The sequence below is a fragment of the Chiloscyllium punctatum genome, chromosome 44 (assembly GCF_047496795.1).
Source record: "Chiloscyllium punctatum isolate Juve2018m chromosome 44, sChiPun1.3, whole genome shotgun sequence".
NCBI lineage: Eukaryota > Metazoa > Chordata > Chondrichthyes > Orectolobiformes > Hemiscylliidae > Chiloscyllium > Chiloscyllium punctatum.
The window spans coordinates 56,973,721-56,988,060 of NC_092782.1; the positions used below are offsets into that span (position 1 = coordinate 56,973,721).

Genomic DNA, 14,340 nt, shown 5'->3' on the forward strand with positions numbered 1-14,340 from the left:
TTGACGAATACCTCCAATTGTAATCTTGACTGAACTTTACAGTTGCTCACCAGTTAAAATTTTCATGTCATTGTCATTTTGATCTCTGCATTCATGGCCTCCCAAATTGTTCCAATGAAGCTCAGCCCAAGCTGGATTAATAGACTCAACTTTCTAAACAGAATTTTCTAAACTTTAGACCTGAACTACCACTCATTTTCAAAGGGAGCAAATACTCCCCATGTCTTCCTTTTTCCTCAGCCAAGGTTACCCCTCCATTATTGTTGACTGTGTTCATCCTACTTCCTGCATTTCTACCCTCATGCCTTATCCCTCCCAGAACCAAAATATCCCTCGAGTCCTTTTTTTAAAACAACTTTCTGCCCCAATTGAGATTAAAATGAAATGAAGCCATTTACTGTGTAAGGTTTTTTATTGTTATAATTTACAAACTTCAGAAGATTTGCATGAATTTGCCAGAAATATTGTCCATCAGCATCATCGAACATTTTCACATTGCCACTGGCGGCTTTCCAGAGGCCCATGTTTATCTGCAAAATAAATAACAAAAGTAACTGAATTTATTGGAATTCATTCCATTATGAAGAAAGTACAAAACCTGTCACCACTGAGATGCATTTCTGTCAGGGTGTAAAATATGAAATATTTACTGTTAATCACAGGACAGAGTCCGGGCAGATCAAAACTCTAATTTCTGTATTTAAAATAAATATAATACACTATTAGTCATTAACTGAGAGTTGTGCCTCTAGTGCTTCAAATTGCAAATTAGACAGCTCCTTTAGAAGCCGCTGAAAAGGTGTCAGGTATTTCCCAATTGTGATGGAATGTACCTGACCACTCCTGGTTACATTGCTGGACTAAATCTGAAATTAATACTACAGAAAATATTAACCTTCTCTTCAATGGCAATAAACACACAGGAAGAACAGAAAATTCTATATTGCAAAATACTACTAGCCCTTGCACATTTAGCAATATCTATGTTTGCCACTTGTACCAGTATAAATGTTTACCTCATGGTCCAAAAGTACTGCAGTAAACTTAAAAACTCCTTGTATTTGCAGGAAGTAAACAAAAAAGAAATGATGCATAAATCTGTACATGCAATTCAGTCATGGTCAAATTTAAGCCCAAAATGGTAAACAAGACAGCAAGGCATATATAAAACCAAGTAATGTGGTCACAACAGTACTCAAGGTAATATGAAAAGAATAAACAAAAACATCAAATGAAACGATACAACATACAATTTAAAGGCATGCATGACAAGAACAGAATTGGTGCAGTGACAAACCACAACAAAAAAAAAGGTAAAACCAAATACAATGAAAGCAAAGCTTCACATATAATCTTGTGTTATTATGATAAACTTTAACAAGAATTAAAAACAACATTGCAGGACACTGGATTAGTTAGAACAATGAGCACATTCAATTATACAAAAAAAAAGTGACATGATAACCCTGTATAAGGCAAATAACAAGGGAAAAGAAAAACACCCTTACAAGGACAAGATTTAAATGTCATAGAAAACAGAGGAGTTCCCACTTTCATCTATGGTTTTGAAGTAGTAAACAGAGAGATCTTCAAGATTAAAGATTATAAATACCATTAATGTATCACTGACAGCGGAATCAAAAGAGGGAATATCTTAGGGTAATCACAGAAAACAATTGGGCAGTTCCAAAAATTTAGTGGAATCATCAGGTTGAACTCATTGTCATTCAAAACTCTGCTGCTTATGTCTCAACTCCAACCAAGTCCCAAGTTTTTTTTTTGTTCTGGCAAGTGAGCATCACTAGCAAAGCCAACCTTTACTAACCCTTCATAATAGTCCTTAAGACAATGGTGAGCTGTCTTTTTGAACATCTATAGTCTATGTATGAGAGGTAGAGACACAGTGCTGTTAGGAAAGTAATCCCAAGATTTTGACCCAGGGAAAGTGAAGGATTGGTGATATGGTTCCAAATCAGGATGGCGTGATACTCTGTGGGAAACTTGAACGTGGTGTTGCAAGTTTCCGTGTACCTGCTGTTTCTGTTCTTTGTAGATGGTAGAGGTCATGGATTTGGGAGGTTCATCAATACTGTGTGCTCACTGACCTTGTTCCTGATTAAACAGCACTATAACTTTTAAAAATCTCATCATGGCCTTACCCCTACCTATCTTAAACTTTCTTATTCTTTTACCCCTGCCTTAGTTACAACAGCTTTTGTATCCTGGGATCTACATTTCATGTTATTGAGATTTAATTTCCACCTTCAATTTGTTCATGATACATAGATATAAGGTCCCCAGTAAAACCATTAGTTACTTTTCTCCATATTCAACAAGTTAATGCTCACCACAATACTTACAGAGCAGCAGCACCGGAGATAATCTCAATAAGCTCCTTGGTAATGACAGCTTGGCGAGTGCGATTGAATGTCAAAGTCAGCTTGTCAATAATTTCCGCTAAAAGAAAAAAACGTTATTATTTAAGTACATTAGCTTTTAGATAGAGAATAAAATCAGAGAGAGGCAAGAGTGAACATTGGGTCAATGGAAATAATGCTGGAGAATTCACCACCACCACCACCCACTCCTCCACTCCCCCCACCTCCCCAAAGAAAATTACTGCTTCTGAGGAATTGATTTTTTTTTGTTGGTGTGATTCAAGTGGCAACAGCTGTTTGCCAGTACTATGTTTCAATGGCTACCATTCATTGGGTCTGAGGGATGATGGCCAATTCTATTCTGTTATCGCACTCTTAATGCTCCAGTTACAAAGATTAATGAGTCATGATCAAAAGAAATAGCAGCTAATTTTCTCTACATTGGCCTAAGTGTTTTCAGGGATATTGTAGTGCTCCTGTGAGTTCAACTATACCAAGTATCGAGCAACACTTTTCTGGTTTGTAAGACCTCATAATCTCACTGTGTAAATCTGGAAAATCATGAGTAAAGCTCACAAGATACTTTTCAAAGATAACAAACATTTCTTACAGGCATTCTTGCTGGCACTATCCATAGCAGTCATCCTAGCACTCTGCTCGCTTGTACTGGATTCCTTTAAGCTTAAGTAGATGATGTTTGCTAGAGAGAACTCCTGATAGTTTCGCAGAACATCTGCATCAATATCATCGTAAACACTAATGTTCTCTAGAAATAAAGTTAAAGACTGATTAGTGGTTAGGTCATCACAAATATGGACAAGTTACATTAGTGTAATGATATAAATAATGTGAAAATAAAGATTAAAGAACAAAGGCCCTCCAAGCCTGAGCCAATCCAAATGTACTGTCTAAAACTGTCGGTCAATTCCTAAGCATCTGTATTCCTCTACTCCCCACCTACTCATGCATTTATCCAGAAGCATCTTCAATGAATATACTGTGCCCGCCTCTACCACCTCCGCTGGCAACGCGTTCCAAACGCCCACCACCCTCTGTGAGAAGTACTTGCCACATGTAACCCCCTTAAACTTTCCACCTCTCACCTTGAAAGCGTGACCTCTCGTTATTAGATCCAAAGCAAGTTCAACTTATTGCTTGTTAAATATAAAACAGCCACAGTTTTTGTTAAGTGAGGTCACCTTTAAAGACACAATATATTTGAGCTTTGAAAATGTTTATTCAAATAGGGCGAGGTAACAATTCTGAATAAACACGTTGGCAATGCTCATTGATCATCGATGTAACCAACATTCTAATGAATGGAATAAATTTAAAGGCAAACAAGTGGGCTGGCAAATATTTTAAGAAATAATTATTTTTCTTCCACTTGTTACAAGAAATTCAAATACACCTTCTAGCCAGAATATACAACTCTGACACACACCTCTGATTTTATTCTGGCTTTAAGAAATGTATTTTGTGTTTTTTTAAAAAATGAAGATAGGTTGAGACCAAAGGTAGCGAGCTGTCACTTCCATGTTAAAAAAAAAACCAAAGCTGTTTACATTATTAAAAAGTTAAAACAATGGATACAGCTTAGAGGGGTGGGGTCAGGCTCCCACAGAACCAGGGTTTCAGTTTAGTTTTCCACTGTTGAGTTTTGAAGGTACCATGTATCTCACCCTCCAACAACTAAAACTCTTGAGATCCCCCCATGCCCCACCTCTTTCTCTGCCAGAATTTTCTCTTGGTGTTTTCCCCTGAACTGGAGAAATATTGCTTGTCAGCCAATTTATTTTAATGATTTTGCCTTTGCCCAAGGCTGTGTTTATAGTATGTTACCATATTTAATAACTAAACAGCAACCGTTCGAATAATCTATTATACTGTCAAGTTTTCCAATAAATTTATACCAATCTTTTTGTTTGTATTTTAATTGTAGCATAAGAATAATGTGTGTTTTGCACTGGTTGGAGACACTTGGCCATGGCCTTAGAATGAAGGGACGACCATTTAAAATGAGATGTGGAGAAATTTCTTCAGTCAGAGGGTGGTGAATCTGTGGAACTTGTTGCCACAGAGGGCTATGGAGGCAAGTCCTTGAGTATATTTAAAATAGAGATAAGGTAGGTTCTTGACTAGTGAAGGGATCAAGAGTTGTGTGGATAAGGCAGAAGAGTAGGGTTGAGAAACAGGTCTGACATAATCAAATGGCAGTGCAGATCTGATGGGACAAATGGCCTAATTCTGCTCCTACAGTTTGTATTTTAACAAGTAGTTACAAGGGCAGTTTAGAGTATAGGGCCCAAATCTATTGACAATATTCCAAATGCAGAGCCTTATACATCTCTTCTATTCCAGCCCTCTTGAAATTAATGCTAATATTGGGCATTTGCTGACCAATGAACCTGCATGTTAACCTTAAGAGAATCCGGATATCTGAAGCCTTTGCCCATTTAGAAAATATTTTCTGCCTCTATTTTTCCTATCTCACACTTCCTCACATTGAATTCCATTTGCCATTCTCCTAGCTTGTCAAAGTTCTTCTGCAACCTCACCATTTCCTCAACACTACCTATCCATCCACCAATCTTTGTGTAATGTACAAACTTCACAACTATGTCCTCCGTTTCTTCATTTAGATGGTCAATGTATAACGTGAATAGTTCTGATCTCAATGTGGGCCCCCGCAGAACTCCACTAGTCACCAGCTGTAATCCTGAGAAAGACCCCTTTATCCCTACTATCTGCTTTCTGCAGGTCAGCCAATCTTCTATCCATGCCAGTAACATGCCTCTAACACCACAGGCTCTCAATTTATTTAGCAGCCTCCCTTGCAACATAATATCAAAGACCTTCTGGAAATCCAAATAGATCACATCCACTGGGTCTCCTTTGTCTAACTTGCTCGTTACCTTCTTAAAGAATTCCAACTGATTTGTCAGGCATTATCTCCCCTGAAGTCGTGCTGATTGAGCCCAAATTACACACACTTCAAAGTATTCCACGATTTCATGATTAATAATGGACTCTAAAATATTACCCATGTCAGACGAACCAGCCTTCGCCTTTTTGCAAAGTTAGAGTATAATATATAACTACATTGTGAGGATATTGTGACTTTGTAACAGTTCTCATTAGTACCAATGTCAATTATTTGTTTATAAATTGCAATAAACTATCTAAATAGAAAGTGGTAATTCAACAAGGTGAATCAGAGTAACACCATATTCATCTACCTACTTTACAGACATGGTAACTTACCAGCATTTGTAAGAGTCTCAAAAGAGAAGACTGGCTTCTCCTCAGTCTTGTAAGAAATCACAGACCTAAAAACAAGGAGACGTTATCTGTGGCAGGAATTAAGATGCAATTGTTACACACCTTTCAAAACAAATCCAAATTAAATATGCAGTTACTACAATGCATACAACTTCATGTGTAGGCAAATTACCTCATGACTGGAATACCCCATGCACTTCCCTTAATTGCGACCCACTTATTTCACTAACTTGCATTTATATAGAAAATTATACTCTAAGCTTTTTGTTTAAAAGCCCCTTGATATCTAACGTGCCTTGTCATGATTAGATTAGATTAGATTCCCTACAGTGCGGAAACAGGCCCTTCGGCCCAACAAGTCCACTCCGACCCTCTGAAGAGCAACCCACCCAGACCCACTCCCCTACGTTTACCCCATTCACCTAACACATGGCCAATTCATCTAACCTGCACATTTTTGGACTGTGGGAGGAAACTGGAGCACCCAGAGGAAACCCACGCAGACATGGGGAGAATGTGCAAACTCCATACAGACAGATGCCTGAGGCGGGAATTGAACCCAGGTCTCTGGCGCTGAGAGGCAGCAGTGCTAACCACTGTGCCACCCACAATCTGTTTTTGTTTCATCACTCATGAGATGTGGGCATTGTTGGCTGGCCAACATTTAATGAGCTGCTTGAATCAGATTGATCAGTTTATTGTTGCAGAATCCATGTGCTTCTTTAAATCTATGAGGAAAACAATAATGCTTGCACCTCAGTTCTGGTATTAGTATCCCAATGCAAAGATGTGCACTTTTGTTACAGTGTTAGAGGTTTCATTTTTGACTTTGATCAACATAGAATTAGTGCTGTGAGCAGGGCAGAGGCTGTAATTAATAGATTGCAGAGGGAAATGTTGAGATAAGTGGGCTCCAAACGGAGAAGTAATGTCTGTTCATGGCCTTTCAAGATGGAGCTCCAGTTGCAGAAAGTAAACAGATCCCCACTTTTCTTTTGAGCAAGGTGAAGAGAATTGTGGTGGATTTGAAAAGGAGGGATGCTAACGAAAGAACAACAATAGCAATATTGACTCACAGAGGAAGCAGAAAACGTAAGCAAATGGTTAAGTTGAACCGTAAGGACAATCAAGGGAGAAGGTGGATTGTACGGAAAAAACTAAAGTAAAAAAAAACTCACGCTAAGTAACTTACCTAAACCTGTTGAATACAATAGAACCTTTATCAAACTCAAAGCCAGAGTTCAAGAGCTCAGACGCAATAACTGAAGCATCACCAAATGTTGGTGGTTTCCGGCCCACTTCCTTGAACATCACCAGCATTTGACTTCCATGTTTTCTACAATGTAAAGCAAGAATGGAGTCAGCCTCAAACTTGAAAAGTTTGGTCAATAGTTTCCCAACGTGCTTATAGAATATGGCTTTACAACTTGTGTAATTTCAGAATTGGGTTTGCCTCCAAATTATTAGACCATAGTACTGCTAAAACCATAGTGGAGTATTACCTTGCAACAAAATGAATATGTAAGTAATCGTCTGGATGATTTAGCAGAAAGCTGTTCATACTTTAAATCTGAAGACAGATTGTCTTCATTATTAGTCTGATGTGAAGGGGTCTGCACTGAGTAGTGTAAAATATAATATAACAGTCTAACAAGGAAACAGAATCAGCAACTTGTAGTTACAACATGAACCTTAAAATGATTATGGAGAAATATAATAAACATTCACCTTTTCCTACTCGTGTGATGGTGAGGTTGCAAGTCATTCAAAATGGAAACAACAAAGAGAAACTTAATGATGCCATGTATTCATACCATCAACCCACATTATTTTCAGCTGATAGTATTTTAGTCTAGAGTAAATTATCAATGTTTTTGAGCATGGACAGATTTTCAGACTCAAAACGATAACATACCTGTATAGCAGTGCTCTCAGCTTCTCACCAATGGGAACAATCTTAACCTCTTTCCCTGCAGCAGTCAACTCCTCTATTTGATTTCTTATGTTCTTAGCAACATTACTGTGGATACCACCACAAAGACCACGATCAGAAGACACCCCAATGATCAAGTGTCTGGCTTGGTCTTCAGGTGCTTGAATTTCTGCTTTTTCATACAGAGCTTGTGGAAAAATAAACAGGGTCAATAATAAAGCTTGTATTCATATTGTGGCTCATCAGATTTGTCAAAACAAAAAACTTGAGCAACTTTTACATTTTAATCAATTCCATTCAATCAAGTGCAGCATTTTCTGTGTAAACAGCGCAATAGCTTAAAAGGAAGATTTTACAAATGCCAGTAAGACTCATGCATGATATTTGGTGGGCTTCTAGAAAAAATGGGCAGTACTAATTGCCAAAGAACTAGAGTAATTCCACCAAAACACTCAATGATGCGGCTTCATAGCATTTCAAAACCATTACGTTCATACAATGTCTGATTAACTGCTCATTTTTAGAAATGGGAGTTTGCAAATTTGAAGATGATAAGAAGCAATTTAATTTCATTTTCAAATTAATGGAATAACTGTTTCAAATTTAACTTTTGAGTTTTTTTTGGCGGGAATTGCAGGCAGCACAAAATGAATGGATTAATTCAGTTGGCTGCTCAGCACGTGCTTTCAGTCTCTCCGAACACTATAGATAGGACATGGACTAAAAAACAGGCTCATGGTATTGCCCAAAACTGCTGCAGTGAAGAAGAAAGAAATACCACTCAGCAATCTACATTAAATATTCATCATTATATAATTCTAGTGCAGATGCCTTTATTACCGTACCAAGAGCTCCTGTTCCATAAACTCTTGCTGGTTTCAGTTCTCTCTCTGCTCTAGCATATTTTGCTGCAGCCACCATTTTCATGGATTGGGTAATCTTTTGGATATTTTTGATGGACTTCAAGCGCCTGGTAACTGAAATAGGCAAATATTTAATCAAGCAGTGCTTTACCTGGACCATATTTTCACATCACATAATGAAGTCTAAAATACATCCTGAAGTCACTTTTATCTACCTGCCTATAAATGTCACATTCTGTTATTACCAGCTGTGGATATTCCTGGAAGAACATGAAAAACTACTTTGCAGCAGATTGGTGCTGGATCCACTAATTTTCATCATTTACATAAATTATTTGGATGTAAGCATAAGAGGTAAAGTTAGTAGGTTTGTAGATGACACCAAAATTGGAGGTGTAGTGGACAGTGAAGAAGGTTACCTCAGATTACAACAGCATCTTGACCAGATGGGCCAATGGGCTGAGAAGTGGCAGATGGAGTTTAATTCAGATAAATGTGAGGTGCTGCATTTTGGGAAAGCAATTCGTAGCAGAATTTATACACTTAATGGTAACGTCCTAGGGAGTGTTGCTGAACAAAGAGACCGTTGAGTGCAGGTTCATAGCTCCTTGAAAGTAAAGTCGCAGATAGATAGGATAGTGAAGGCGGCATTTGGTATGCTTTTCTTTATTGGTCAGACTATTGAGTATTGGAGTTGGGAGGTCATGTTGCGGCTGTACTGGACATTGGTTAGGCCACTGTTGGAATATTGTGTGCAATTCTGGTCTCCACCTTATTGGAAAGATGTTGTGAAACTTGAACAGTTTCAGAAAAGATTTACAAAGATGTTGCCAGGGTTGGAGGATTTGAGTTATAGGGAGAGGTTGAACAGACTGGGGCTGTTTTCCCTGGAGTGTCGGAGGCTGAGGAGTGATCTCGCAAAGGTTTATAAAATCATGAGGGGCATAGATAGGTTAAATAGACAAAGTCTTTTCCCTGGGGTAGGGGAGTACAAAACTAGAGGGCATACGTTTAGAGTGAGAGGGGAAAGATATAAAAGAAACGTAAGGGGCAACATTTTCACACAGAGGGTGGCACGAGTGTGGGATGAGCTGCCAGAGGAAATGGTGGAGGCTTATACAATTGCAACATTTAAAAGGCATCTGGATGGGTATATGAACAGGAAGGGTTTAAGAGGGATATGGGCCGGGTGCTGGCAGGTGGGACTAGATTGGGTTGGGATATCTGGTTGGCATGGACAAGTTGGACGGAAGGGTCTGTTTCCATGCTATACGTCTCTATGACTCTATAAATAACATGCCTTTGATGGGGAATTTAAATACAAAATAATTAAACTATCCATCTAAAAGGAGACAATTCCTATGACTTGGACTCAGTTATTTTTATCTATTAAGGTTTCTCTGTCTAACTGGTGAAGTGACAAGAAACAAATTTTGATGAGAGGGCACTTAATAAAAGTATGTAAATTTTATTCCTGCACGTTTAACAGTCACTCACTTTTTGTCCCCAACTTTTGGACTAAGCAGTCTTGGTTTCCATACACTGAAATTCAGTTTAAAATAGATCTTTTCAGACAGCAAACTCCGAGCATTGCTTCATTTCTTTTCCCCCAAACAGAAGACTGCTAAACTGACTTCATATTTTAACTCTGAATTTAACACACAGTTTTGTTTTACTTATCACCATGCCAAAGCTCCCAATGCAATGTATTTTAGAACATTGACCACTCTTATGACCCATTATTAATGCAATCCATTAAAACAAAATTAATCTTTTCAGACATGTTATCACACAGTTCTAAAGCAGATAGAAATTGAAGCTGGACCTTATGGCCTAGAGATAAGGACACCACCACAAAGACAACTTGCAAAAATATTTTAAGTACACAGAAACACAGGTGTCAACAGTGTGATGGAACTGTCTGTCCTTTATAAAGACCTAAAGAAATAGGAACAAGAGTATGTCATTTTGCCCCTTCAGCCTCCTTCATCATTCAATAGAATTATGGCTATCCAACAGACCCCACATTAATTTCCTAACATTTCTCCATAACCCTCAATTCCCCTGCTGATCAAGAATCTCTCACAGCCTTAAATATACACAAATACTCTGCCCCCATTGTGGCAAGAAATTCCAAAGACTCTCAGGGAAGACATTCCTCCTTACCACAGTCTTAATTTGGTGACTGTTTAAGCTGACTCTTACCAATTTTAGCATCCTCTCTGGATGCATCACAGCTTGGAAAGGCAAGTGGTCTGCCCAAGACTACAGAGTTGTGAACGCAGTCCAGTCCATCACACAAAGCAGCCTTCCATTCAGTGACTCCGTCTGTGCTTCCCACTGCCTCAGAAAAGCAGCCAACATCAAAGACCCTTCCTACCCTGGTTATACTTTCCTCCACCCTCTTCTGTCAGGCAGAAGATACAAATGTTTGAAAAGATATACAAACAGATTCAAGAACAACTTCTTTCCTGACGTTATCAGACTTCTGAATGGACCTCTCGGATATAGTTGATCTCTCTCTGCACCTTCTTTGCAGCCATGAAACTATATTCTGCATTCTGTTCTATTACCCTGATGTACTTATATAAGGTATGATTTGCCTGGATAGCATGCAGAACAATGCTTTTCACTATATCTCAGCGTATGTGAGACCAATAAATCAAATCATATATCAAAGCTTAAGACATTCACAATTTACCTCTTCAATTTATCAAAGTGTTCTGTAATAATGAAGAAAGTAGGCTACTTACTGTCCTTCAGGGTTGCCATGTTTCGAACTTGGCCCCTGTAACATAATTGAGATTGGACTTTAGTAAAGTTAAATAGGAAATATATATTATTTGGGTGGGAAACTAGAAATTTCAACTACCCACTCTGCAGAAATTAACGACCGTGATCTTATCTACTGGTTGATGCTCCTGGACACATTCCTAATACCTTGGGATGTGCAAGCATAAATGCAGATTGCCAAACTCAGCAATGTTCACCTTGTTGCTATTTGATAAGCTGGTCGCTTAATGTATGAACTGTATGAGTACAATTTCCTACAACAAAAACAAAGTGCCAGATAAACCCAGCAAATCTGGCAGCATTGTTGACACAGAAAATGAGTTAATGTTTCAAATCCAAGATGACTTGTTCTGAGGAAGGATCACTCAACCCGAAATGTTAACTCTGATTTCTCAGTGTATATTTTTTCTCTGTATTGGAGTTCACAGAAATGTTCAGTTAAATGCATTATGGGAAATACTACTGTCAGTAAAAACGTTCCTTTAATATAAAAGGTGACTATAGATGTCAGAAAGAAGAGTTGAACACTTTGTACTAGGTATAAATAGAATAATTTAGCATCAGAGGAGACCTTACTTTAAGTCCAACACTTGTTCAGTACAGAATTAACTACGGTTATATATCATGAATTCTAAATCCTGGCAAAGCCCAATTTTGATCAATTATAAAGTAGCCAGACTTGCGCACACATTTGCAGCAGCACACCTGATCACATTACGTTACCCCTAATCAACTAGATTCCTCTAACAGTATTATATCTTATAAGGGTCACTGGAACAAAATTCTGCTTTCACTCCACACATGCTGGCAGATCTGCTGAGCTTCCCCTGCAATTTCAATTTTTGTTTCAGATTTCCAGCATCTGCAGTTCTTTGGTTATTTGCTTAAGTACGAATACCTTAATATAGAATAGGCAATTCTAAAAATTTTCTCAAGTGCACAAATCAAACTAATGTTTTCTCAAACTCAAACGGTATAAGATAAACTTAAAGAGCAAATGAGTATTGCAAGCCATCACTGAAAGTAGTTCATCACTGCTACATCCCACACTGACTGTTGTGCAAATACAACACAGACCATACACAGAAGTGGTCCAGGTTCAATAACTGAGCAGTATTAAATTAGTTTCCCTCTTTCAGATCAGGAATAAAGCACTACAACTAGAGTCCGATAAATTAAACAGGTTCAACCTAATCATTATTTAACAGAATGCTGAACAGGAGGATAACAGAAAAGATCAATGTGGCTTTTGATTATTATGTACATCGGCTATCATAAGGAGAAATCCAGTCTCCTCATTATACAAATTTCTACATGCTGAACTGTTACAATACCCAATTACCTATTGTTTCTTTTGGTATCACGTCTCAACTAAAGTCATCTCCTCCATGAACAAATGAAATGGAAAAAGAAAATCAATAAATGGGAAAATAGTAAATTTTCAAACCGTAGATAAACACATGCTAACACTTTTTGGAAAACTTTTAAAAGGTTTCAATGTTACAAATATTAAGATGATTCCTTGGCAAAACTTCTGTTGTACCTTGATTCAACTTGATTTTACATGTCTAATATCTCAAAATCCTCATTCAGTAACAGCTATTTTATCTTCATTCTCCCCGTGCCTGCGTGGGTTCCTCTGGGTGCTTCGGTTTCCTCCCACAATCCAAAAATGTGCAGGTTAGGTGAATTGGCTATGCTAAATTGCCCGTAGTATTAGGTGAAGGGGTAAACGTAGGGGAATAGGTCTGGGTGGGTTGCGTTTCAGCTGGTCGGTGTGGACTTGTTGGGCTGAAGGGCACGTTTCCACATTGTAAGTAATCTAATTTAATCTAATCAATTCAGTCCAGCATTTGCATCACAAAATAAGCACGCTAATTGGACTTCATGCCATTGGGATATTTACAATTACATTATGTTCAATGAACATGATTTTGTTTTTGTTTTAGTTACATAATAATCCAATTCATTTAAATTAATAAAGTACTGTATATCATGATGGCCTTGCCCTGCAATCCAACTAAGTTAGTTTGCAGATTACAAACAGGTTCCTTTTGTTAAATTGATTTGTGCAAACATCTGAACACAAGGCAAAATAATGCAAAATAGTAATTCCTAATTAGAGGAAGTGACCGGTGTCAGATCTTTAAAATTACATCCCAGTATTGGATCACTTTATTAAGTCCATAAATCAGGGACTCACTAGAATCATTACTTCACTGTTTCTACAATTAAAGAATGATGGTAAAGTCATTAGCACTGTCACAGATGTTGTAATCATAACTGAATAACACCTCTAATAAAGACTCATGACAAAACAGCCCCATTTCAGATTTTTTAAAAATTGCTGTATATTCTGGTATTTTCTGCATCAACAGACATGATCTCTCTGCCCAAACTGTTTATAACCAAGATCTCACTTATCAACTCAGGTGGACACAAGAAAGCAATTTCACAGTATTATCCCCTCAATTGAATAAGAGGGGAGTTTTACAGTATCCTGGCTAATACTTAGCCATCAATCAACAGGTTACCTCGTCGTTGTCACATTTGCTTGGGGGGGGGGAAAGCTTGCTGTGAGCAAACTTTCTATGCAACAACATTGTACTCCATCCCATGTGTGATTTGGATTCTTCTGAGGCGCTATATAAATGCTACATTAGGATCTTTTATTTTTTTTAAAAAAACAAGTAGGATCCGTCCAACCAAACAGAAAGGAAGAACCTTCCAGCTGTTTACGAGAGGCCACATCAAAATACAATCCTAGGAGGCGTACAGAGGCTGCAAGAAGAGGCAGTCAAAGGGTTTCCTTGGAAAAGGCCTCCAAGCCTGGGGTCATCGACCCAGATCAATAACACACGGAAGGGAACACTGCACCGCCCTGCAGTTTAACTGAGAGCATTCCTCTCGAAAAGGAGAAGCCGCAGTTTAATTACACAGAGACAATGTCCATTACCATTGGGGTTCAAACAGCAAAGCACCACTCCTGGCGAACATGGTGACTCCTTCCCGGGCGGATACGGCTGAAGGTCAGCGCTCAGCAACCGCGCATGCGTCAGCTGTTAGTCCACGTGAACACCCGGCGAGGTGG

At 38.3% G+C, this 14,340-nt stretch overlaps 1 protein-coding gene across 2 annotated transcripts; it reads right to left on the reverse strand.

Moving 5' to 3' along the window:
• Positions 1 to 393: 393 nt before the first annotated feature.
• Positions 394 to 14,333, reverse strand: atp5f1c (ATP synthase F1 subunit gamma). Of its 2 annotated transcripts, XM_072562999.1 has the most exons (9): positions 14,206 to 14,333; positions 11,210 to 11,244; positions 8,439 to 8,570; positions 7,576 to 7,780; positions 6,853 to 6,996; positions 5,643 to 5,707; positions 2,989 to 3,144; positions 2,361 to 2,457; positions 394 to 530 (listed from the first exon to the last, which is right to left on the reverse strand). In XM_072562999.1, the coding sequence occupies exons 1-9, from the start codon at positions 14,244 to 14,246 to the stop codon at positions 527 to 529; spliced, it is 879 nt and encodes a 292-aa protein (XP_072419100.1). In that variant the 5' UTR covers positions 14,247 to 14,333; the 3' UTR covers positions 394 to 526. The 2 variants fall into 2 exon arrangements, with proteins under 2 accessions (XP_072419100.1, XP_072419099.1); XM_072562998.1 differs by lacking the exon at positions 394 to 530 and having other exon boundaries at positions 2,357 to 2,457; positions 14,206 to 14,261.
• Positions 14,334 to 14,340: the final 7 nt, after the last annotated feature.

Excerpts from the sequence above, each read along its gene's own strand:
- atp5f1c (XM_072562999.1), bottom strand. The coding sequence starts at position 14,246 with ATGTTCGCCAGGAGTGGTGCTTTGCTGTTTGAACCCCAATG. Across the intron at positions 7,781-8,438 it reads TTATGGAACAGGAGCTCTTG|CTCTGTATGAAAAAGCAGAA; the intron begins GTACGGTAATAA and ends TTTTTCCACAAG. Across the intron at positions 3,145-5,642 it reads TGAGACTCTTACAAATGCTG|AGAACATTAGTGTTTACGAT; the intron begins GTAAGTTACCAT and ends CTTTATTTCTAG.